Source organism: Physcomitrium patens, chromosome 26, assembly GCF_059467195.1.
Source record: "Physcomitrium patens ecotype Gransden chromosome 26, ASM5946719v1, whole genome shotgun sequence".
NCBI lineage: Eukaryota > Viridiplantae > Streptophyta > Bryopsida > Funariales > Funariaceae > Physcomitrium > Physcomitrium patens.
The window spans coordinates 9,429,801-9,457,510 of NC_143435.1; the positions used below are offsets into that span (position 1 = coordinate 9,429,801).

At 32.1% G+C, this 27,710-nt stretch overlaps 2 protein-coding genes across 2 annotated transcripts; one reads left to right on the forward strand and one right to left on the reverse strand.

Annotated features, from left to right (window-relative positions):
- Nucleotides 1-20,466: 20,466 nt before the first annotated feature.
- On the forward strand, nucleotides 20,467-22,070 carry LOC112277910 (uncharacterized). The gene is made up of 2 exons (XM_024510755.3): nucleotides 20,467-20,872; nucleotides 20,999-22,070. The coding sequence occupies exons 1-2, from the start codon at nucleotides 20,605-20,607 to the stop codon at nucleotides 21,883-21,885; spliced, it is 1,155 nt and encodes a 384-aa protein (XP_024366523.1). The 5' UTR covers nucleotides 20,467-20,604; the 3' UTR covers nucleotides 21,886-22,070.
- On the reverse strand, nucleotides 21,904-27,309 carry LOC112278079 (zinc finger CCCH domain-containing protein ZFN-like). The gene is made up of 8 exons (XM_073531686.2): nucleotides 26,557-27,309; nucleotides 25,572-25,735; nucleotides 25,295-25,357; nucleotides 24,889-25,008; nucleotides 24,485-24,775; nucleotides 23,715-24,032; nucleotides 22,524-23,568; nucleotides 21,904-22,333 (listed from the first exon to the last, which is right to left on the reverse strand). Exons 1-7 carry the CDS (start codon nucleotides 26,774-26,776, stop codon nucleotides 23,191-23,193), a joined length of 1,554 nt encoding a protein of 517 aa, XP_073387787.1. The 5' UTR covers nucleotides 26,777-27,309; the 3' UTR covers nucleotides 21,904-22,333; nucleotides 22,524-23,190.
- Between the last annotated feature and the right edge of the window lie 401 nt (nucleotides 27,310-27,710).

The following is a 27,710-nucleotide window of genomic DNA, read 5'->3' on the forward strand; positions in this document are numbered from 1 at the left end:
CGTTCTCATTCAACATATAATTCCATCTCTAATACAATCAATTTCTAACATTTCATGTTGTTATTATTTCCCTAGCAGCGGCGCCAAAATATTGTTCTCATTGTATTCAAGCTTCAATATACCAAAGCAATTGAACTAATAGAGGTGGATTCGAACACGGAAAAAAACTGGTCATATGAATTGGGTCTATTAGTATTACAATTGACTGTACTCTAGCTATCTGAAATCAATTATCAAACTACAAAACACCAACGCTTACTACTTCTATCTTAATTCAATCCATAATCCATTCTATGACTATCAATTCAATAATAATTCCATATTCTTATCCGTTCATCTCCCACTTACTCTCTTTGTGGTTTATATATATTCAATTACTGATCTCCAACTTACCTATTGTATTCAGTTTCTCAATTCATCACACAGAATTCAATATCTTGACTTACGACTATCACAGTGTGGCACTCCAAACTAACTTCTCAATATTCAGAAACTATCCATTACTTATCAACAACAAAGAAACAAAAAGAGGTAGCACCAAGCTTACCCCGGCTTACGACTATCACAGTCTAGCCCCGATCTCCCTTTCCTCAACCTCTTTATCCTACCAAAAGATAGACCGTCGGCCAGCGGATTCCAAAGGTTATGACCCTTTGAATTCTTAACCATTTATTCCACTAACAACCTACTGTTACCAACTAAACTGCCTAACCATCAGTCTAATTCTCAAGGTTATCAATAACCAACCAGTAACTTACTGCAAAGTTTATTTACCTATTCTACAGTAATATTTACCAAAATTCTGATATATAGATTATTATTAAAAAAATATATTATTTTTATAGCAATAAGATTCTAAAATAAGAAATTTTAATATATATCTAGAATTTTTAGATTGATATATAAAAAATATAATGTAATTTATAAAATAACTTAAATGATTTGAATCTTATAAAATATTTATTATTTTATATTGATATATGATTTTTAAATCAAAAAATTAAAAAATAAGGTAAAATGATTTAATTTTTATTAATTAAATATTTTTATAAAATTTATATCATAATATAAAAGAATTTCTTTCAAATTTTTCAAAAAATTATACATTATATATGTAAAAATAAGTTTTACTACCTTGAGAGCCATTATGAAAAATGGAGTAAGATTTGAAGGCCATACAAGCCTTATGGACTAATTGAGTGTTTTAAATCACTATAGAGAAGTCAAAAATATAAAAATATCAGTTTTACAAGTAAAAAATAGAACAACCATCAACTTATTTAATATTTATAGGAAAAGATGTTCACAAGTGTTATGGACATATATTTATTGTAAATATTACTTAGATAATATAAATAGATAGAAGTAGGTAAAAATAAATTAATTTCATAATATCTACTAGGGTAGCTTCCTAAAAGCTTCATAGATATTGCTTTGACTTTACATGTATTTGCGATTGATTGGTAGATTAGAAACTTGATGAACAAATTAACCATATGCCACACATTTTGATAGCTTGTGGAATAAGCTAATTATACAGCATCTATATAGAATACTTACTTTGTAAGTTAAAATATGTGTCACGGCAATATATATATATATAGCCGTGACACATAGATACATTATACAAAAGATCAAATAAGAAGTTGAACAAAAGAATTTTAATAAGAAAGCTAATAATAACTTGATTAAATAAAATGAATACATGATCAATATCAAAAGAGATAAGCTAGAGCTCCAACAGATATATTGTCAAGACTAAAGATCCTTTTAATATTGATTCCAATATGTACTTGGTCTTGAGAAGTTTCTATTTTGCTTGAAGACAAAGCAATTATAAAAACTTCTTGAGAAGTTTCTATGTTGCTTAGAATTGAAGCAATTCCAAAAAACTTCTTGAGAAGTTTCTATGTTGCTTAGAATTGAAGCAATTCCAAAAAACTTCTTAGATAACTTTCTTAATCCTCTTAGAACTTTTTAGAATCTATTGGAATATATTTAAAATCTTTTAAAATTTTATTAGGATTTTTTTAAAAATCTTCTAAAACCTCCTATTAGAATATTCTAAAAATCTTTTTAAATCTTCTAAAACTTAATCAAATATTCTAAAAATATTTTCATAATCTTCTTGTTGAATGTCTGTAATATATAACATACAATTATTGCTTCCTACCAAGTACATTATTCCAAAATTTTAGTCACTTACTCTATATAAATATGTATCATATAAGATATTGGTAGACTAGTTGATAAATATCTACCACATTCATGAAGTACAAAACATGGTACAACAAACTATCACAAATAACTAAATAAAAATGGTTGAATATTATTAGTCCAATAAACCATGATGCATGTATAAAAAATATGATTTACTTTTACGGTGGCTCCAAGATTCCAAAATTTAAACAAAAAAATTTGATCCAATATGACACTATCCATATTGTAATCATTTTTTGCTATCTAATAATATAATCGTCTTCATTAATCAAGATCATTATTATTTATATGTAATTAATATGAATATGGCTAAATTAAAATATTATTATTTTAAAAACTAGTTATTATTGCTATGCCACTAATATTATAATAAATATTTAAACATATAGATAATTAGCAAAGAATAGATAATCAAGACCATAATTTTTAAACTCAAGCCGCAGTCAATATCTGCTCTTCTTTGACAACATCTATCATCTTTTACTAAATTTGTATTGATATTACTATACACATACATATGTAAAAGTCACATTTATATGATTTACAATGACTCTATTTGCAATTTAATTTAGATATGTATCACGAACATACATATTTATTCTAATATTTACTTATACAATTAAGTAAAAATATATAAAAATAAATTAATTTCATACTGATTTTTAAAAAAACTTCTTAGAAGCTACATAGATGCTGCTTTGACTTTACAAGTATTTGTAGTTGATTGGAAGATTAGAAACTTGATTAATAAATTAATTATATATTAATAGCTTATATTATAATCTAATTATATGACACTTAGATAAAAAAAACTTGCTTTGTAAGTTAAGATATGTGTCTTGCAAAGTCAACACGTTTTGGAGGTCCTATATGATATTGTTACATAGTTCCTAGTTAAGAAATATATATATATATATATATATATATATATATATATATATATATTGAAGTAAGAGTGAAGCCTTCTTCACTCTTGTCTATACCTTTATTCTTATTTCAAGACTTTCTAATCTTCTTGTCTTCAAAAATAGCCATTCTAATATAATACTATATCATCTTTGAGTGATTTTTTAGTCTTTTTGAATAATGCAAGAGTATATTGACATTTTAGTTCTTTGAGATTTATATCTTTGATAGTTTGATAAGAATTCTAAGTCATTATTCTTATCTTATTTTAAAAATAAATAGATTAATCTACTTCTATTGTTGTATTTTGAAGAATGTGGATTATTCACCTTTAAATAATTTTTTTGATTTTCTAACTTTAATTTTTTTTTAAAGTGAGCGGATTATCTCTCTTTGTAGAAATTTTCATTTAACATTAGAAGTTGCAGATTACCTTCTTTTAATTTGACTTGTGGATTTGTCAAATTATTTGAAATGGAAGGAAACATCATAGATGTTATATTTGGTGGAAGTGAAAATAGATTTGAAACTATCGCAGATCTTTACAAACTTGTCAACACTCTTAGGATGGAAATTTTATGCATCACTAGTGCCAATTAAAGCAATACTAATCCTACGCCTATAAAAGAAGTTCAAAGTCTGCATCAAGAAGTTGTGTAGTTCAAAGAAGCAAGTAGATTAATCACACAATCAAATTCAAGAAGTTTTGCTTCCACAAGTACAATAGAGACAAAGATTAATATGATTAGGAAGTTTGATTGAACAAGATTAAAATTTTAAAATTTTTTGCAATAAGTCAAGCTTTTTCTAAAGTTGCATCTCTTCTAATACCTTCATGGATTTATTCAAGTTGGATTTATAGGCATACTCTATCTGGAAGTGCTCTTTCTTAGTTTATACCTTTGATGAAAAATTATTCACTATTCTTTTATAATTTGAATTCATTCTTAGAAGTGTTTATAGCTACATTTAGAGAAAGTGATTGAGAAAGAGTAGCAAAGACCAAGTTCTTATCTTTATAACAAGGATCATGATTAATTACCATATATGTTGTTGAATTCTAAAACCTTGCTTGCAATATGAAATGACAAAGATATTATCAATTAATTTTGATATAGGTTAAAAAACAACATCAAAGATTTATTATTGATAATGTTGAAAGTAAAATCTTTGGAATAATTTATTGATAAAGCCATCATATGCAACAATTGATTATTTGAATAATATCAAGAATAAATATTTGAATAGAAATGAATAAATCAAGTAATGATGGCAATTCCTAAGTTTTTAAAAACTTATTCATCAAGGCCAAAACCAATGCAAATTGATATGGTATATTTTAAATCTCTTATTAAGCAAAAAAAGACTCATTTTTGTCAAAAAGAGATTTGTGCCTATATTGTAGAAAATCCAAGCATATTATTCAACATTGTTCAAAAAATCAATTACAAAAAGAAGAATATGGTTGCCAAAAAGGATGGTGTATTGAAAAACAAGTCTCTTTAGCTACAATAGAAACCATGCATCTAAAATTTTATACAACTCTTAGTAAAGGTCTTATTCTCCTCTCAAATCCTACACCTTATTTTACAATAGATGTGTGTTTAAAAACTAAAAAATCACAGTGTCTTCACTTTATTGGATTCAAGAGCCTCAACCTATTTTATAAATGAAGACTTTATCAAAAAAACAAGATATATCCTTAATTAAGAAAATCAAACCTATGCATGTAGAAGTAATAGATAATCATTTATTGTCTTTTAAAGATGATATATGTAAAATCATTTGTATAAAGTAGCAAATAGTGGTTATAATAGTTTAGTAGTATTTAATGAGATTAGATCTCTTTCTAATTCAATTATTTTAGGATTATTGTGGTTAAAAAGATATAACCTTCAAATAGATTAGATTTCTTACAATCTTGATTTTTTTCATAATTTAGTCTAAGTTTTTTCTAAGTAAGTAGAAATCCATAAGATTGATACATCCAAACCATTATTAATAGGTGCGAGAACTTTCATACATGCTGCAACGGAAGTATCAACTTTTGTTATATACACTATATCTATTATTGATGAAAAAAGATTTCAATTAGCATTCTAAGCTATTACTAAGATTATTAAGAAGTTTTTGAAAAATATATTTATTCTTTTATAGCATTGTCCTTATGATTGTTCTATCAATCTTTAAGAAAATATGCAACTACTATTTGGACCAATCTATAGCCTATTACAGAATGAGTTGGTTGCACTTTAAGAATATATTAATGAGAATGTGGCTAAGAACTTCATATGCCATTTTAAATCTCCAATCAAGGCTCCTATCTAATTTATGAAGAAAAAAGATGGATCTTTATAAATGTGTGTTGACTATTCAAGACTTAACAAGATCACCATAAAAAATAAGTACTCTCTATTCTTAATTTTAAGATTTTTTGATTAACTAAATCAAGTAAAAATATATATATAAATAGATCTATAAAGAGCTTATAAATTGGTATACATTAAAAAAAAGAGACAAATAAAAAGTTACATTTTAAACTAGGTATGGATATTTTGAATATAATATCATATCTTTTATACTTACAAATATACTAATTATTTTTTAACATCTAATAAATGATATCTTTCATTAATTTCTTAATGGTTTTGTCATCTATTATTTAAATGACATTTTGATGTATTCTAAGAACATAAAAGAGTATGAACTTCATATTTGTCATGTATTACAAAAAGTAAAAAATACAAGATTATATGTCAAGATAAAAAAGTTTATATTTCATATTACTCAAGATGACTTTGTAGGATACATCATTTCAAACAATGGTCTTATGATAGATCCTAAGAAGGTCCAAAATATCATAAATTAGAAAATTTTAAAAATAGTCAAAGTTGTACAAAGTTTTTGAGATTTTCCAATTATTCTAAGATCTTTATTGAGAACTTCTCTTGGATTGTGGCTCTTCTTATATACATGACATATAAAAATAAACTTAAGTAGAGTAAAGAAGCTAAAGCATCTTTTGAAGCTTTCAAGATAATATTTATTTCTATACCAATCTTGTATTTTGTTGAATTTTTGAAGGTATTCTTCATAAAAATAGATGCATTAGACTTTCCTATGGATGTTGTTTTGTCACAAATAGAAGTATATGATAAGCTCCACTTGGTAACTTTTCATACTAAGAAATTTTTGGTAGTTGAAATTAACTATGAGATCCATGACAAAGAGCTTTTTATAATTGTAGATTCATTTCAAAAATGGCATGATTATCTAAAAGACACTTTTAAACCAATCATTATATATATATAGATTATAAGAACCTCAAGTACTTCATATTAGCATATGTTTTGAATCATTGTAAGGCTTGTTAAAACATGTCTTTATTAAGATTTGATTTCAAGATTACTTATTGACTTGAAAAACAAAAAGATTTATTAGATGTCTTTTTTAGAAGTTCTTATCTTGTACCAAAAAAAGGAGATGCATCTTTTGATCAATAAAGAATGATTCTTTTAAAGTTAAAATATTTTCATCTTTAAGCAATGTAATCAACATTGATTGTTGATTTGACCTTTGTCAAGCAAATTCAATCAAATATATCTTCTAATCTTCTTGTTTATGATATCGAGAATAATTCTTTTAAGTCTCATAATACTTTCAAGTTTTAGTTTAAGAATAATTTACTCTATTTTGAGGGACAATTATATATTCTCAAAGATAATTATGTATTTTTTGAACTCATCATGATTTTCCAACAGTTGGATATTTTGGATATACCAAGACTTTGGACCAAATATCAAGAGATTTTTGGTAGCCTCAAATGTAGAAGGCAATTAAAGACTTTGTACAATCATATAATATTTGTTCAATATTAAAAATTTCTCGTCATTGACCTTATGAACTTCTCTAGCTATTATCTATTTCAAAACAACCATAGTCTTTTATTTCTATAGATTTTATTATAGATCTTTTAATCTTTGATTTCAATGATTTTATATTTATGATAGTAGATTATTTTACTAAGTTGGCATATTTTATACCATGTACAAAATCTATTATATGTGAAGAAATGGCTAAATTTTTTTTTAATAATATCTATTACTAATATGAATTATTCAAAGATATTATATAGGATAGAGGAATTTAATTTATATCAAGATTTTGAAGAATCTTTTTTAAGATTTTTAAGATAGATATAAAGGTCTTTTTGGCTTTTCATCTTCAAACTGATGGAAAACAAAATGAATGAATCAAATTCTAAAGCAATATTTGAGGTGTACCATCAACTATCATCAAGATTATTGAACAACTTTTTTGCCATTGGCAGAGTTTACATACAATAATTTGATATATTCTTCTATTCAAAAAATACCCTTCTTTATCAATTATAGTTATCATCTATAATTTGATACTTTTGACTTTTCAAAAGTTGATAATCCTACGATAGAAGATTTGGAAAATAATTTGTTAGAGCTACATACAAAAATCAAGGTGCAGTTAAAGGAAGCTCAAGAACAAAAAAAGATTAATATGGATGCTTATTAGAAAGAATAACTACAATTCAGCATAGGTAATAAGATATAATTATGTTGTTGTAATATCAAAACTACTTGTCTTTATAATAAGTTGGAATATCGTAGACTTGAACCTTTTCTTATTTATAAATAAATCAATTCTATTGCTTATTGATTATATCTATTGGAGTCTATGAAGATCCATCTTATATTCTAAGTGTCCCTTCTTAAGGTATATAAGATAATAAATAACTTGGAAAGAAGACAAATATCATCTCCTCCTATAAAAGTGGATAATAATCAAGAATTTGAGGTTGAAGAAGTCTTAGATTTAAAGTAGTATAAAAAAATAGATTAAAATATCTTGTTCATTGATGCAAATATGATATTAGCCAATGCATATGGGAATTAGCAAAGAATCTTGGAAATGCAACAAAAAAAGTTGAGGTTTTTATCAATAAGATCTATTAAAAGTAAGATGAAAAATAATAAATCTTTGTTATAAAAAAAACAAGATCTAAGAAAGATAAAATTCTACCTTCAACTCTTATTTGTAACTTTTTTATATTTATGATGTTAACAAGATAGATAATCAACAACCAAGAGATTAAACTTAAGAGCTATTATTTTCTAACTTATTGGATGAAACATTATAATTGTTATAACCTTCAAGATAATGTAATAGAAATGAAGATTCCTAAGAATAATATGTTGTTTTTCAAATAGATGACAAGATACAACATGTTTGGTATTACAATCTTGGAAGAGATTCTTGATGTTTGGTGATTTTATTAGAGATAGGAGCAACTTTTGATGGTGTTCTAAATATTTTATTTGAAAAAAGTTACAAAGGCCTCAATAACAATCAAATAATAGGGTTGTCTTTCCACCCTAGTAAGAGACACTATCAATGGCTAAGAGGACCTATCAACTATCTTTGAAAATAACAAAGATCAAAGTATGTGGCAAATACAATTTGCTACATTTTAGATTTCATCAACATATGATGGATGTTCCTTATAGAATTTGTGTCTAGAAGAAGAAATAATGTCTTGAACATACATATTTATTCTAATATTTACCTATGTGATTAAGTAGAAGTATATAAAAATAAATTTATTAAATAATATTTTTTAAAGAAGCTTCTTAGAAACTATATAGATGTTGCTTTGACTTTATATGTATTTATAGTTGATTAATAGATTAAAAACTTTATCAATACGTCAGTTATGTATTCATAGCTTAAGAAATAAGCTAATTATATGGTTTACATATAAAAAACTTGCCTTACAAGTTAAGATATATGTCTTATAAAAACAACATGTTTTGGAGGTCCTATAGGACATTGCCACGTAGCTCCTAATTAAGAGTATATATGGAGGCAAGAGTAAAGCCATTTTTACTCTTATCAATGCTTTTCTAGTCCTTACTCTTATTTCAAGACTTTATAATCTTCTTATCTTTGGCAATATCCATTCTAATTTAATACTATATCATCTTTTAGTGATTTTCTAATCTTTTTGAGTGACAGAAGAGTATATTGATATTTTAGTTTTTTGAAGTTTATGTCCTTGAAAGAGTGTCCAAATTTATTTTTTTATACTTCTAATCTTAGTATTAAAATTATTGTGGAAAATGTTGCATCCATCTAGCCACAGTCTAAAAAATAGTTTTATTAATACTCCATATTATCTTTATAACCTAAACCTCTCAAAATCTACTCACAATTATTCTAGCTCTCTTTTTCTTATTGTCCACACAATTGATTTGTTCTATTTTTTTGATATTCAGTCCATCAATGATGCAATTTTTTTTTAAGTCTTCTTATTTTATTTTATTTATTACTTCTTCTATGACGAGTGATTTTACAAAAATGGCTCCATTGATATCTAAGATATAATTGTGATTTTATATCCATAAGATGTCAATTCAATAGAAGTATGACTTTAATATTACTTGGAAAAGAATGACAAATCTATTGAAGAATTAAAACCACCTTTGAAACAATATGTGCATCAATTAGTGCAATGACTTTATTCAATCAATGACCTTCAATGAAAAATATTCTATTGATATTATCAAAAGAATTGAGGTGAAATATATACCACAATACTTATATTTATAATTAGAAATTTAAATTTGTAGTTACATGAAAAAACAAAGTTGCATATAAGCATCTTTGCCTAGACATTAAATACTTTATAGAAAAAATTCAATAGAACAATTACAAGGATGATATCTAACAAATTGAAAAAAAGTATACAAAGTCAACATTGACATGACTCCATAACATGTTGAATACTATTTTCTTTTATAATAATTGAAATTATGTTAAAGATTTTTACTTATAATTAAATTAAATAATATATAGCAACAAAAATATCAATTAAGACATGATTATTGATGAACACCTTTGCATTAAATTTTGCCACATTTATTATAATTCAAATGCCAATAGCTCTTTTGATCCGTTTCTAAACTTATATATCTATTATTTCTTGACATACCATTAAAAATATAATATATCATTTTAATTATGTTTCATAAATAAGGTATGCAAAAAATTATGCCAGACTCTTAAACAATACAAGCAAGGTGCACAAACATCTTATTAATATAAAGAAAATAAACTAAAGATTGTATAAGTCTTTACAATCTATACCAAGCTATTGTCCAAACAATCACCAAAATAGCTTACCTTTTTTAAGAATATATTAATGAATATCTAACAAAGCTATTTGAAACAACAATCAATTTGATATTTTTTGTTGAGTATGACAAAGATTTCATAGGATGGCTACCAAAAGCAAATGAGGCCAAGGAATAATATTTACTAGGTATATTGGATTGTGCTTCAAAATTTCCTATGCTCCACACTTGGATCAAGGAGCAACAATGTACCATAAACAAGCACAAAGACACTACTTATGACCTTCAAAAATCTTTATTTAATATCAAAACTACAATTGAAATTATTGAAGCTACAATTTTTGTCCAAAAAGCTATCTTCTACATTACATACCAATAAGTTGTAATATTAGAAAAAAAACAACAAAATAGCTATGCAGTGCTATAAAAAATTTCTTGCCATGAATACCTAATTTAGATAAATATATATATATAGGGCCAAAGAATAATGAAGGATAGTTGCCACAAAATTAGAACAAAAAACTCAATAGATGAAATAAGAATATCTTGCTACAAAAGTGATTGAATAAAATTTTAAAAAAAATTACATTATTATTATTGTATTATGTAAAGTTTGCTTAAGAATGTATTGAATACTTGGTTGTAGAAGATAAAATGCAACTTGCAACAAGATGATCCAAATAATTCTAATAGAATTCTAATCAAACTTTAATTAAATATTAATAATATTAATAATTCTTTAATTAAATTCAAAAGAAATCCAAAAACTTATAAAAGAAACATAAAGAAATTATAAATTAATCTTAATAAAATATATATAATAAAAAAATCTTTAAAAATATTTTTAAATATAAACCTTAATTGAATCATAATAAAATCCTCATATAACCCTTAATAAATCTTAATAAAATCCTAAACCAATTCCAATCAAACCTTAATAAAATCCTAAATCATTAAAAATCAATTAGTAAATATTGTTAGTTCTTAGAATCACTCACTTATGCTAAATCTCAAATTTTTAAAACCATAATCTATAGAAACACTCATATATTTCAATCTAACTCCTCAATTGATTTCAAATTTTTTACACATTTATACTAAGCACAACAAAAAATTTATTAATTTTTATTTGTACACATGCTACAAAATCTAAATCTATCAAATACATTACTAACTTTGAATATTTTTTGAAATCTCAATATTAATCCAAATGACATGAAATCAATACTTAAAAATCTTTTTTTAAGTTTGCTCTCAAATTCTACTCTTTGATTTATAAAAAAACCTTAGAGTTGCCATAGGTGCATGTTTTTAAGTCTCAAGGTCTAATTTCAACCCTTGTTGGCAACCAATCCTCTCTAGGTATCAATTCTTGTTTTTTTGAGGTATTTTTTGCTAAAATCAATTGCCAATTCTTTCCAACATATGCTTATATTTTTATTTTTGTAATCTATCTTATTTTTTCTTATTTATGGCCATATAAAATAAATAGAATCCATTTTTATAAAAGACAATTCTAACACTATAAAATTTTACTACCTTCTTATCTTTAATATATATTTTTTTACTATATCTTTTAATTAGTCTCTTTTATAATAAAATCTTTTTTTTCTTTTTTCATCTAATAACCATGTTACTATACAATATTGTATTGTAATTGTACATAACATATAAAAATTAACTAAAGACTATAAAATACATTAGTTCTTAATTATGTTTTTTTAATTAAATAAAATATTTAGAAAAAAATAAATAATATAAATAATTAATTACTTAAATTATAGATTAAAATAAAGATTAATAGTAACATATTTAGAATATAAAAAAATAAATATGAAAATCCTATTAATAAAAAATATCATAGTTTGTTAAAAAAAACTTAATTTATGGAAGGAAAATAAAATTTATGATAACTAATTATCAACATGTCTATTTAATGTGAAATTTGGTGGACACATTTTTATTACGTCTATAAATAATTGTACAAATTTTTGTAGAAAGAAGAATATTAGTTTGTGAGAAATAGAGATTTAATAAATAAAAAGAGGTCATATAATAAGATTATTAGCAAAAGAATTGAGATATTAGATATCAAGTGGTGGCTTAGAGTTTATGAAGATGGATGGATGATAAGGTGCTAAGATAGTATAAATGAGGTCTTAAGTTTAAATCTCTATAGTAGCACATGAAAGAAAAAATAGAGTATATTTTTAAAAAATATTTAATTATTTTATTAAGAATATTCAAAAGATTGGCATTACAATACTTGTATTAGGAGATTATATTGAGTGATAAGAGCACTTATCATCCATAGGTGGAAGGAAAGAATTTTTTTTTAATAGTAGCATGATATATAATGTCCATGCCTTTTATATATTCATCTTTCTAATAGATTGGTATATAGCTTCTCCTAAAAAATTAGAAGACACAAGTTGGTCAGATAATGTGTGATAGTATCAATCTTCAATTCAATTTTTTTTTTAAAATAAACTTTTAATAAAATAAAATTCATGATTTAGAGTTTAGAAGTAAGATTTAGGATTTAGGATTTAGGATTTGAGCTAGAATTTAGGATTTAGGATTTAGAAATAGAATAAGATTTTGGAATTTAAAAAAGGATAGCAACCTTCTTTAGAGAGGAATATAAAGGCTCTTAAAAAAGATTTTTTTTTCTCTTCTGTTTGTTTTGCAAATGTTGAGTATATAGATTTATTGATAGCATGAAGAAAAAAGGATATTTATGAAGAATTTGAGTTTTATTAATTGTTTTGTATATTTTTGAAAGTTTTTATAAGAAAGTAGATCAATTAGTAGCATCCAAAAGTCTTGTAGTTTCTTAAAACAAATTTTCTTTTTATGACAATATTGGTTGGATTTAAAAGGCAATATGCATCATTATCCTTAATACAATCTAATAAATAAAAAAAAGTTTTAATATTCAATAAAAAAAGAAAAAAGCATTCATATAATAATATATTATAGATATAATAAATATGTTAAGATTACTAGATGAAGACAAATGATGAAAATCACACAACATAGGTATGGAAGAATAAAGCTTTGAGTGTACCATGGAATTAATCAAAGTACATGATACATCCATGCCAAAAATCATAGAACCTCTAAAGCACAACTTAGAATCCATGGTCTTAATCCACCAACTATAAATTCTAATATTGAAAACTCAAACAAATACATGTGATGTAAAATGGACATCATCTCTATAATCTTATCTCTTGATTTTAAGGTGCGTAGAGGCAACTATCACAAAAAAGAGCTGCAGATATTAAGCAACAAATTTTATGGACACAAAAATGAAAAAAAAAAAAAAAAAAAAAAAAAAAAATCAAATCAAATCAAATCAAATCAAAAAATAAAAAATTATGCAATATTAGCATAATTTCAAAAAAAATCAAACTACACTTATTTATATGAAGATCAAGATGCAAATAAAAAAATATCAAATATACAAGCAATTGTTGAAAGAAAAATAATTTTTGATATATAAAAATATGTATTAAAAATTACCACATACATCATGTTTTTGCTAAAGCCACTACTAATTTGTATAAAGGACGACCGTTCTTTCAATGCTTAGTAAAATTGAACATCTAGATTTTTACACCTTGAAGATCATAAGATATTCTATTTATGTTTTTATATAGGAATTATTCTTGTACTTGTCTCAAGTTCTTTGAGTTCTTTTTTTTGTTTAAATTGAAGTCAAATAATTTAATTTTAAACTATCAATATATTTGTCAATTTTATTTTATCTTCTTCAACATAATCTTCAAAGCTCTCATATTAAGAAATATCAATATCTTCATGAATTTCATCTTGTCTTTATCTTCTTCAACCTAGTCTTCAAAGCTCTTGTGTTGAAAAACATCTATATCTTCATGAACTTTAATTTGTCTTTGTCTTTTTCAACCTAGTTTACAAAGCTCTTGTATTGAGATTCATCTATATTGTCGTAAACTTCATCTTGCAACCCTTATAACTTAATAATAGATCAAAAGTATATGATGAAATGACATATAAGTATGTCAAATATAATATTTTTATTATGATTTTTTTGATAATTATAACACAATTTTATAGCTGTTTATAAATTTTATAGTAATTTTTTCTTAATACAATTTAAACATAACTATCAAAAGTGGCTTCAACCATCTTGCCTTTTAAATATATAGGCAACTAATTCCTTTGTCTTTTCACACTCTCTTAACTTGTTCTAACCTTCTTTATAATTACTTCTATAATTTATTTTTATACTAAGTCTTTTTATTTTTATTTTATAATAGTTTATTTTCTCTTTACTCTTTTTTAATCTAAAAACCTTCTATAATATATTTTTTTAATAAAATAGTATCTTTATTCTATTCATTAAATAATAAATATAATTTCTAAAATTATCAAAAATATTCTAATAAATTTTTAAAATTCTATTTTTAAAATTAAAAAATACATCTAAAAATAAAAATAAAAAAACAACGCATTAATGCATCTAAGGAAAGAATGAAAGCTTCCTATAAGAATAAAATATCAAGACCATACATGACATTACTAATTTAAAGCAAAAACCATGATATTAAAAGTTATCAATATAATAAGAAACTTGGATAAAGATACAATAGTAAAAACTACTAATAATTAATTATAGAACCATTACAAATTTAGGATAGAAGTGATGATTAAAAAACTTTTAAGCAATATAAACACCTTAAGAGGGTCACACACTCTCTCTCTCTCTCTCTTTCTCTCTTGAAATTTAAATATTGAGCAGTTAATATTGTAAATACAACATTGTTATGTTGCAACATGATTATATAGTGAAAAATAAAAGTATGGAAGTTATTATAGATGAACCTAATAAAAAGATTTAGTAGAAAAATAAGGATAAAAGGTAGAAAGGTAGTAAAAAAATTTAGTCTTAATGCTGCATTTTTATAGAAGAGACTTCTATTTACTTTGTAGAAGTAGAAATGAGCCAAATCAAATTAAATGACATAAGAAATTAATATAATCATATTTAGAATAGAATTAATAATAGAATAAATTAAAATTTACCTCAAATTACCAAAACTTGATATCTAAAGAGGACCAGTTGTCAACCTAGGTCAAAATCAAACCCTAAGGCATAAAACTACATCTATATGGCGACTTTGGAGTTCTTTGATAGATCAAAGAATAAATTTTGAGAGCAAACTTGAAGAAAAACTTTTGGGCATTGGTTTTACATCAATAGAATCAATATTGAGTTTTTGAGGGATTTTCAAAGTTACTAATGTTCTCAATTGGTTTAGATTTTGAGAAATAAAAATATATTTATAAATTTGAAGATTTCTTGAGTTTTATGATAGGTATATTACTAAATTTTAAATAGAGTGTTGGTATACTATTTATAAACGTGTGTGCAAATTTCGAGATCAATCAAATAATTAGATCAAAGTGTGTAAAGATTTTTGTACATTAAAAACTCAAAAATTAGACTTTGAAGGTTAGTGAGTATTTCTAAGATCTTTAGCTATTTATCAATTGGATTGAAGTAAAAAACTTTTATGTGGATACTAGACTTGATTTTCAACCTTTAGATGAAATTTGAAAGCAACTCAATGATTCAAAAAAGAAGTATTGGTACTGGAAGTTTAGAATTTAGACTGGAGTAGGAGGCTACTTAATACTTAATTGGATTATCTTGCATTTCTCTCAATTAGTAAGTGCGATCAATTTCATCTTTCTTATGCTTTTTTCTAAGTAAGATGTTAAGAAGTGTGTAAATTTTGAGCTGATATCAATGATATAATTTTTAATTGTTGAGGTTCTATTTTGCTATAGGATTTGATTTAGGATTGTCTACGATTTGGTTAGGACTTAGGATTTGGTCTAAGATTTTTTTAGGATTAGAGTTTGCTTAAGATTTGGTTTAAAACTTGACTAGAAATTAATTAGGGTTTATCAAGGATTTATCTAAGATTTAGGATTTTATTAGGATTTCATTAGAATTCGACTTAAAATTTGATTAAGGTTCAATAAAGATTTTAATTAGGATTTGATCTAAAAGTTGATTAAGATTCAATCAAGATCTTTATTTTTAGTATTTTTTAGGATTCTTTATTTTTTTAAAAGCTTATATTTTTATTATTTCTTTAATATAATTTTTATTTCTTTAAAAGTTTATTTTTATAATTTTTTAAGATTTCTTATTATTTTCTTTTTATGATTAGGTTAGGAATTCTTTGTGTCTTTTTTATAACTTCTTTTAAATTTATTTTGGATTGATCAAAGTTTAATTAGGTTTGTTAAGATTTATTTAAATTTTATTTAAGATTCTATAAGACTTAATAGGATTGTTGTTGCATTTCTACTTACTTTCCACACCTAGGTGCATAATGCATTCTCAAGCAAAAACATACATAATACAACAATGAGTTCGTTTGTTAAGTTTTGCAAGCATTTTAACTATGTAGAACTATATATTGTTTTGTACTTGAATAAATAAAAGAGATACCAATGGTTCAATGATTCTAGAGTACTCATAAACTTGGTAGTGTTTGAATCTTCAGCACATCAATATATCATTATTATTGTTCTATATTGTATATTTAACTATCACAAGCCACGGACAAACAATTAACTAAATTAAAATATTAATATGCTAAAACTATTAGAATAATATTTTTATTCAAATTTTATGTATTTATTGTTAAAGCAAATCTTTAATTTTACCAAGCCAAGGCTTTGTTGAATTAAAGATTCCATTATCAAGAATTAGAACAAGATTGGAAGGTTTTTAGATTATTTAATTTATTATATATTTAAATATATTTAAATAAAGTTTTAAAATCATCAAAAACTGTGATTTTTTATTTTAAAATATTTTGACAAGATTTAGGGTTTAGATTAAAGAGTTTATAAATCCTAAAACTTAAGACCTGAAAATTATTTAGAAATATGTTTAAATTATATAAACATATATTTATTTTAAAAATAAATAATTAAATAAATAAACTCAAAAAACTCAAAATTCAATTATTTTATATTTTTAGATGTGAAATTTCAAGGACATGAATCTAGACATAATTCAATAGACAATGTACTCATATATTAATAAAGAGAGAAGAAAGTAAAGAAAAAATAAATAGATAAAAAAAATTTAAAATTGAAAAATTAAAAAAAAAAAAAAAAAAAAAAAAAAAAAACTACAATAGCTATTGCCAAATACAAAGAAAATGAAGAATCTAAAAAGTAATGCTCAAGTACGAAAAAAAAGTATTGATAAGATTGAGAATGGCCACATACTTGCCTCTTTAAATATTAGCTACTAAGAAGGCCTTGTAGAAGTTTTTTAAAAACTATTATTATTAGGATTTTATATTTAATTTAAATAAATTTTATAAAATAATAAATATTAATTTTACAAATAAAGTCTAATAATTATTTATATACTATGCTTTAAAGTTAAAAGATATACCTTTAAATAGAAGAAAATTTAAAGATTAAGGTTTGATTTAAAAGAAAAAAATAATAATTTAAAGTTCAATATACAATACATTTATATTTAAATTTTGTGAAAAGACCAAAAACTTTTGAAAGAAAGAATGCACAAAAGCAATAAAATAAAAACATACTTAAACTTGAAATTATTATGTTTTTTATATTTTTATTTGTTAAAATAATTATTAAATATTTAATACAAGAATATATTGCAAATTTTGAAAAGACTAGACCAAACTATATAAATAATTTTGGATATGTATTAAAAAATACAACCTTTACAAAAAAAAAAAGCCATAATTTGGCACAAATTTCAGAAAACATGTACATGATTATATTAAAAGCTGATTATGCTAAAATATTTTAAAATATCACATTAGTGTTTTTTCCCCTAAAGATTAGACAATTGCCAATAGAACCAATTTGATAATTTTTTATATAAAATTACTTTAGAACTAATTGCAATAAATATTTTGTTTATCTTTTAGTTTTTAACTTTTTATAATATATGTAATTTTCTTCTAAGGTTTTACTATGTGGCTATATATATAGATATAACCAAAAATCCATATTATAAAATTAAAATTTAATTTTAATTTCAATTAGCATGAAGATATACATAAAGTCATATTTTTTAAAAAAACATGTTTTTTTTACAACCTATATATATCTTACATACTAGATAATAAAAAACTCGTGTTGATGATTTTTGAAGACCATAAATGGTTGAATAAGTTTTGAAGTTGCCAAATGTATTTATGATAGTATTTTTAAGTCTAGTAAAATGTCATAAGATACTTGTAAATCCAACTTATATTTTTTTAAAAAAAATTGTTTCTTAACAATAATGTTATTTATCTTACATATTCCTTTTAGCTTTTATCTACTTTTAATTACTTTTATTTACTTTATTAGTGTAAATGTCTACAACAATTAGACCAAACATTACTTGAAAAGAAGATGTCTTTCTTAATCAATCTATACAAAACCATCATTATCAAATTTTATACTAGACCGTAAGATATACTTGATATCTTTGTTTTTTTATCCTATTATAAAAAATTAGTGTAACTTTAGACCTAATATTAACTAATTAAATTCACTAAGTATTTATTATAGTAAAAACATTTATCTCTATTGATCTACTTAATACCTTTGAAAGTAAAACAAATTAGAGATTTTTAAAATAAACTTAACACATTCTTTAATTAATATCCTAATTATAAAAACATTATTATTATATTTTAAAATTTTAAAATTTTGGCATACTTGTGCCTCTTATGTACAACAAAGTGATCATTGTTAATTATCTAGTTTTATAATTTTTTATCTTTATACTTGTGGATTAGATAAAAGTATTAGGTATTTATTTTATGATTAATTTATGCCAATCTTTACATTGGGGATTTTTAATCAATTCTAATAAAAAAAAGTTATGTCTTGAAAATTCTACAATCAATCTCTTTGCAACAATCTTTATCAAACTTGATTGTAACTTCTAAAACAACTAAATTTGTCATAAATTTTTAAATACAAAAATATAAAAATTTCTCAAAAAACTCAAAAGAACAAGATTAAAATATGTTTCATTGCAACACATTTAAAACTTAAAGTTTAAAGAAATAATAAATCTCTTTAAAATTATTTTTTAAAATATGAAGAATGTACATAAAATCCCATCTTTTAATCCTAAATTTTAATACTTGTAAATGGTCAGTGATTTTTTTTATTCTTTTATTTTTAATCAGCAATAATTTTAAAACAAGATATTATTTTTTAAAGAACTAGCATCACTTTTATTTTTATAAAACAAATTATTGCTATCAATTTATAGAAAAAAATGAATTTGAATTAGCATTGTAATTTTTTACAAATTGTCTTGCTTAAATTAAAGAATTTTATTTCAAAAATTCTAAGATTGTCCTATTCTACCAAGAGCTTAGAATTGGTGATCAATTTTCTTGAACAATTCTTATTTAAACCAATCTACAAAAAGCTTTTAGTAAGTTTTGGACTTTTAATAAACAATTATAAACTAGTTAAGGAATAATGGCCTCTTTTTATAAATATTAAATTTTGGACCTTTTTAATTTATTACAACAATATGGTTTGTCGAGAAAATGTAGAGTTGCATAAAAAAGACAATGAACATAATATGATTTTTAAAAGCTAAATATAATAGATTGTATTGTTCTAGAATACTATCCAGTATTTTAATTACAAAATTTTCATCTCATTTTGTTTCAACTAATAAATCAAAGCGAAAAAAAAAGAAAAAGAGGTTTAGAGGTCAGGAACCACACCTACCCATAGTTTAAGGATTTATCATTCTGACCTAACTTGGCACAGAACCACGCAATCGATCCACAGGATTGAAGTGGGCGCATGGTGCTCATTAACCCACCTGCGAGTTTTCTTTTCACACACATCAGAATTACGTTGCCGCTCGCGCCGCTTGGAAACCCAACGTCCAATAACCGCACAAGCTATTAGATGGATTTCCACAAGATGGGCCTTTTCTCTGGCAGTTTCACAGTCCCCTTGCAGTGAACCATCGTGATTCTTGGTATCGGTAATTAATTTCGCCAATTAATTGTGGCACCAGTTGATGATGTCGAACAACTGCAGATGCGGCGTGTGGTAGTTAGGCTGCTGTCAGGTTTCTTCCGCCCACTCAAGTGCTATATAATGAGAATGAGGAGCAGAGGAAAGTCTTGCATCACGTTTTTGACGTAGAGAAATGCTTCCTAAGACTGAAAAATCGCGACGCAGTGATTCAAGAATGTAGGGACAAGCGCGCGTGGGGTGCGTCGCGATGTTGGAGATAGAGGTGGAATTGCCTCAAGGAACCAAGACCATCGAGTGGAACAAGGCGCATCCCACATTTCAAGAGCTCAAGCAAAGATTGCGCCAGTGTGGAATCGGACTCTGTGGCGATGTTTGTGTAGAGGTTGAGCGGGGAGGTGGGTTCTTAATCCCTGATAACAATGGCCTACTGGACGGGCCCAAAATCCGTGCTCGAGCGTCCCAGATTGTGTGCACGACAACGACGAAGATAATGCCCAACCAACCTCCAAGAAAAGGTGATGGTCCCAAAACCATTACTAGTTCAATGTTAATTTCTGGTACATACAAAAAGTGAACCATTCAAAGGCTTGTGGAATAAGGAGGATCGATTGAACACTTAACCGCAAGAATTGATTGCACAGACTGTTCGACTGGCACTGAGAAGGTATCAAGAGCATACCATAACAGGTACGAGGAGCTGTTCGTAGAGGGAGTGATCCCCTTCGTGGGACGAGTGTTTGTACTATCGAAGAAGCACAAGAACATTAATCTTGAAGACTGTACGGGCACGGTCGCGCTGGTGGGGCCAAAGGGCGAGTCGATTGGAGCATTCCATTCCGTGAGAAAAGCATGGAAGCATCCAAGACACTATGATGTGTACATTCAGTACATGAACCACAACAAATATCCATGCTTCCCTGCCAAAGTCGTGGTCTACGACGACCAGTTCGACATTTTCATTGCATCGCCCCTTCCTCCGTTTCAGCTCCACTTCCCTAAATTCCTCCAACCAGCCAGCGGCATTGCAATGGGCGACACAGTACACTGCATAGGATTTCCAAAGCTCATGGTTGCACAGATGCGGGAACATACAAAGTCTAACATCACCGCTGCTCCGAAAGACAAGGAGTTTCCAGCAGTTTTCACGGGCAATGTCTGCTTCTCAGGGTGGAAGCAGGTGCTCGCGGACTACAGGTCATTACCGAACAACTCCGGAGCAGTGGTTGTGGACGACTGCGGCCATTTGAAAGGTATTCACGTATCCTCCTTAAATGCATCAAAATACGTTCCGGAACACACAGAGTTTCAAGATGACAAGGCCATGGCGGATCCAACAAAAACATTTTTCGATCAAGTGAACAGGTCCTTGCCACAACTTCTGTCAAGAGTGCAGCAAAGCACAGAGGCCGCAATATTCATCCCAGTAAATATCTTGATGAAGACGCTGGTTCCAGCAATACACCAAACCACAAGTCCTATTCTTTACAAAAGCACTCCAACGGTACTCACAGCAACGCATCCAGAGTAACTGTTTATGCATACCAAGTTCAGGAACCAAAAGCGTGTGATTACTTTACAGGCACGCCAAACAAACCTTTGCAAGCGTCCACTGGGGAGGGAGGAAAAAAAAAGAAAAAAAAAAGTCTAAAACGCTCTGCAATGTCTCTAATCACAAATGTACCATGAGTAAAACTTGTGCACCACTAGACAAAACGCTGTCAACAAACATAAACCGCTGGCATCCCTACCACATCAGTCAGCACAGTAGCTGTGCTGAGAAAAGGCCTAAAATCCACAGCACAGAACTGACATTCGCCGAAAATCCATAAGCAACCATCCGATACAAGGGACCGGCAAACAGTTATGATGCAAAATGGCTCAATTCTTAAGGTAAGATCTGTCAATCCCTATTTACACGGCAAAATCGTTCGGGCACGAGTGCATACTCTGCCGAGTGCGTCAAAAATGAAGGCTGCCTGAGCACACGAAAGAATTTACAATAAGGTCAAAAGCTTCATCAACAGGCACGTAAAAGCCTCAGAAAATGCTATAACCAATCATAAAATGCACCAGTAAAACTATGAAAACCACACACCGAAAATGAGAACCAGAAAAAACTGCAAACTCAGTACGCAAGATAAACGAGGGAGGCGCATTATCCCAGACCTGTTGACCTCCGTCAGAAAGAATTCACGTCCACCAAAGAAGCACCAAGAGAGTCGGGGCAGCTGTTATTTCAGGGTTTAAGGGCAATGAATCTAACGAACTCGGGCCTACACAAAGCAACTCTACCATCATGCGAAAAGCGCACTCGTCTCCTCTCTGCAGTTCCGTTCCCCCCGAACGGAATGCTCAACGCCCTCCCAACCATTCCACGGCCAAATCATTGGCCTTTCCTTCCTTCCTTCCACAGGACAGGTGTGAATGCCGACCTACCAGACCTAACTGTCCACCTAACAAATTCTCCTCCTCTCACTCCGCTGCACTGCCCTGCAGTGCATTCCAGTCAGACCACCCGACGGGACAAGAATCGGTGTCCTGCGCCATACAACTCCGTAACTTCTCTGCGCCTCACAACACTGCTGCGCGAACACCACCACCACCTGCCCATCTGCTCCGTCCAACCCCTTCCACCCACTTCCACGTTGACCCAGCCTCTGGCCTCAACCCCACCACAGCCCCATCCACGCTTCATGGCCCCGCTCCTCGCCTTATTCACACCCACTCCACCGCCCCCTGCACGTACTTGACCAAACTCAATCACCTCTCGGTAGCTTGCCACGGTCCCGGACGCTCAAAGAGCAAGGCAATCCTTCGCTTCCTACATGCTCCTCTAGCTTTTGCTCACACTCTCCGCCTGAGTTGGACCACTCCCGCTTCCCGCCCCTCCCACTCCTCCGTTCACACCCGATCCCGAGCTCACCCCGCCTCCCTCTGAATTGCTCCGCGATGTCACATCGTGACCAATCCCGTCTTCCGCGTACCCACCCGCCTCACCTGAACCCTGCTGCTCCAGAAGACCTTCTGAATACGCAGACGGTGCTAGGTTCATCGGCGATGACCCAATTGGATAAGTTGCCACTGGACCGTCAGCGAGCGACCCCGCCGACATACTGTAAGGAAAGCTTCCAACTAGTGGGTGGTCGAACTTGCACGTGGGCCCGAATTTGCATATGCCGTAGCGTGTGTAGAACGAGCAAGGCAGATTCCCCTGTTACCATCGCCAGACACCACACGATACCAGTCAATCTATCAATAACACTGCAAAAGACTCCTGCCAACCCACACACCCATTCCCCAATAAGCTCCCTACCCCGAATATCCAAACACTCCCCTCACTCATATGCTGGTACTTACAGGGCGAAGAGGAAGACCAATGGGGCTCAAATGGCACGTTGGTGAAGGAGTCGTACGATCCTTCGGATGATGATATCTACAAGTCGTCCCAAACTTGCAGTCCCCAGTTTTCATATAGTACTGGCACTCCGGTTGCCCAGGCCTCTCAGGAAACAGGCTTTCCTTCTGTGGACCCACGCTCTGCGTAGCCTGATGAGCGAGAAGACCCACCGCCGACGAACCTTGCACATACGGACCATACCCCGACACGTGCTCTCCCTGAGGGGCACCGCCGAAGACATAACCCTGCTGATGACTATCTGGTGGCCCGACAGGTCCCTGCAACATGCAACACCATGCCCAACAGATTCAGGACTCACACCCTCAAACAGTCAGAACGCACTCTGCTCCCCGTCCACCAGTACCCAAAGCCACTCGTGCGAGCGTCATTCTCCCTCATTCAAGCCGATTCAATCTTTATACACTCAACCTCTTCAGTCCACCAAGACATACAAACATAGACCGCCTAAACCTCCAATATAGGTATCTTCATATCTCCCAAAATGGTTATTCGACCTCATCATCCATCCCATTCAAGTAGATCAAAAACAAAGAAAAACCCGACCGATCACCCAACCAACCAAATCTCGACAAGTACTACCGACAACATTCAACCCCACTCACGGTCCGTTAACCGCCGACTGTCATCCCCGTAACCAAACCGCTACCAACTGGCCAGGTAACGAAACTCTCCATCCAAGTGCATGCTCCCCTCTTCCCACTCCACTTACTTGGTAGCTCCACCCTGGCATCGACATGATCCCTTGCTGCAGTGGCAGCATTGGACCGTAACTCGAATGTGTCTGCAGCCTTGGTAGCGGATACGGAGATCTTGCCAGTGGCCACGAAGGCAGCGCTCCCGCCGCATATCCCTGCGGAGCCGGAGACGATGGGCCCCCGCCACTCCCGAACGGCACTGGCACCATTCCCCCCACCGTCGCTGGCTGTGGATGATGGAATTTGCATGTCACTCCGTACTTGCAAGACCCCGTCCGCATGTAATACGCGCACTCCTTCTCCCCCTGCGCACCACCACCCCCACCAACCTCAATCACGCCACCACCCCCGTTTCCACTCCCTCCGCCCACAGTAACCCGCACAACCACTCACTCCCAAACCATCCAACACCACCCACCAGTCTCAGCGGAAGCCCCAGCACGTTCAAAAGCACTCGCCCTGTTGACCCCGCCTTCTCCCGAGGATGATGGTACTTGCACGTCGCTCCAAATTTACAAGTTCCCGTCTTCAGATAATACTGCACTCCCCCACCCCCGACACAACCCCAACTGTCAATCCTCCCGCCCGAAACTCCATCCTCTCTCCACCTCCCGCACCACATTCCCATCCTCCCCCTCTTCCGAACCCCAACCATCCCCTCCCCTTCCCCACTCCGCTCCCCAACCTACCCCATCCTATCATCCGCCCTTCTAACTCCCCCTCACCCTCATCCACACCTCCTCCCTCGCACAACCGCTTCTCCACAAACCATCCACTCGTCCTACACGCCTTACCACACCTCCTTCGCCTCCCCCTTCCCCTACCTGGCATTCCGGTTGCCCCACCCTCTCCGGATACTCGCCCTTGCCCCGAGCCACCACTGCACCCTGCAGCACCACACACATCGTCAGCTTTGACCGCTTCCACGCATCAATTCTCATCCACCTCCTCACGCCCCACATCAATTAGGTTTCCGCACCCCCCCCCACCCCAACCAATGCCGCCACCACCCACTCCTCCCTCCACCACACCACACACATCCCCCTCCCCCCCCCCATCCCAACCGTACACTCCCCATTCAACATCACCAAGAATGCGCACCAGTTTCCGGTTCGCTGGATGATTGAACCGGCATGTCACTCCGAACCCGCACAATCCTGTCCGCATGTAGTACACGCAATCCGGCTCCCCCGCCCGCTCCGGGTACAACCCCTCACCTCCGTCCACGCCCTCCTGCCCCTGCATCGTCATCGCCCACCCTGCTTCTGCAAACCCCGCACCCACACATCTCCGCTCAGATTCCCCCACACAATCTCATCCCTCACCTCGCATTGCTACTCCCCACTCCTCACACCATCGCACCCACCCCGACGCATCCCCTCCGCTTCCCCTCGTCTCCGCTCGCCCATCCACCGCCGCCTGCAAACCGCTCACCAATTCAACTAATTGCGCCCCGCCCCTGCCCATGCCCATGCCCAACTCCGGACAGCCTGCCCCCCCCCCGCCTTACCAACCCCGCACCCACACAATCTACCCCGCATTGCCTACCAGGATCTACCCACCCAGCACCCCACGCGCCTCTCCATGCCATCGGCCCCGTCCGGACCGCCTCCCGGGGAGTGACTCTCGATCCAATTTCCGCCCCACCACCATCATCCTCCCACAACCCGACCCCCACCGCCCACCTCCACCTCCACCTCCAACACCCCCGCTCGCACGCTCACCAGATCCAATCCCTGCACCCTCCCTCACTCCCCACTCTTCCCTATCGCCCAATTCCCCAAATCGCCCCGACCCACACTCTCCCCAATCCCAATCCGCAGCTCCTCAACCCCCATCACCACCCCCTCTGCGCAATCGTTACCCTCCCCGACGCCAATTTCCCCACGCTGATCCAACGCCACTCCACACACACATACACGCACGCAAGCACACCAACCGCCACCACCCGGATCGAACAACGCCATCCCAATTCCCCCCACCACCCACTCCCTCACCACACCCTCCCCCCTCACGCGCTCGCTCAAACCGCACCCCCACACCCTCTCGCCCCAAATCCCACCCACAAATCACACATCGTCACTACCTTCCGACGAGGGCGACGCGCCGACTGCGTCCACCACCCCCATGTTGCTGCCGCCCCCACCTGGCGACCGCTGCGCACCTCCGGCATGCTTCGAGTGCGCGCGCCAGTCGTCGTAGAACGCCAGACTCGACCCTCCGCCCGCGATGTCAGACGCCGGCGATGCCTCAAGACCTGTTGCAAAGGAGGAAGGCGCCCCTTTGGCTGGCGCGTAGAATTCCATCTACCATGCCCCGCACAGGGATGGCCTCGATGCCAACCCCACACCCTCGCCCTCCGTCTCCCTCAAAAACCACCCCAATCACCCAACTCCTTTCCACCACACCACAGAACACCTGCCCCGACCAAAGCACGCCGCTTCACGCACCGGACAGCACAGAATGGCCACGACACGAAAGCGAAGCCGGGAAGGAAATAAGGGATGTAGGAGGGGTTGCTGGAGATGGAGACTCCGAGGCGCAGAGAAGAAGCTGCGGAGAGGATTGAGCCGAAGAGCACAAGACGCAGCAATCGGCGGAAGAAGAGAATAGAAGAGGAGAGGAGACGAGAGGCAATGCTGCGCGAGTGAGCACAGCACAGCACAGCACAGCAAGGCAGTGCAGCAGGCAGGCAGGGAGTGAGGGCCAGTGAGGGGAGTGAGGGGAGTGAGTCGTGAGGACTGTGTGCGTGTGTCTGTGTTTCTGGCTCTCGCGGTGAGGGGAGTGAGTGAGGGAGGGGAGTGAGAGTGAGTAGAGTGGAGTAGTGGGCCTGGGGAGAGCATAAGACTCGTTGGAGTGTAGTGAGTGTGTGGATATGTGTGGGGGTGTGTGTGCCAGCAGACTGTCTACGCAGCTGGGCCATTGGCTGCTCTGTCTTACTTTGTGCGTCAATTGGTGGAAGGCTGTTGTCCTCGGGCCCCCACTGCAACATCCATCTATTCATCCATTCATCTTTTCATTCATCTCCTTTCCACCTTTCCCTTTACCTCCTTCTTTCCTCACTTTTCCGCGTTGTGTGTGTCTCTCTGTTCAACTCGCTGCAGCCCCCTTTGCCCTGGCTCCTCACCCGCATCTGCGAGGTATCTATTGGCCTTGGCTGGGTCCAATCAGGGGATGGTTTGCATCGCCTTTGCACTTAATCTTATAACATAATTTTTGAAAGTAGGTTTAGACATTGAA

What these genes read in the sequence shown, in the direction of transcription:
- LOC112277910 (XM_024510755.3), top strand. Translation starts at nt 20,605, where the DNA reads ATGTTGGAGATAGAGGTGGAATTGCCTCAAGGAACCAAGACCATCGAG. An exon ending in CAACCAACCTCCAAGAAAAG is followed by an intron (nt 20,873 to 20,998) that starts GTGATGGTCCCA and finishes TTGATTGCACAG; the next exon opens with ACTGTTCGACTGGCACTGAG.
- LOC112278079 (XM_073531686.2), bottom strand. Translation starts at nt 26,776, where the DNA reads ATGGAATTCTACGCGCCAGCCAAAGGGGCGCCTTCCTCCTTTGCAACA. An exon ending in TGGGGCAACCGGAATGCCAG is followed by an intron (nt 25,009 to 25,294) that starts GTAGGGGAAGGG and finishes GGGGGAGTGCAG; the next exon opens with TATTATCTGAAGACGGGAAC. An exon ending in TGGGGCTTCCGCTGAGACTG is followed by an intron (nt 24,776 to 24,888) that starts GTGGGTGGTGTT and finishes GGTGGTGCGCAG; the next exon opens with GGGGAGAAGGAGTGCGCGTA.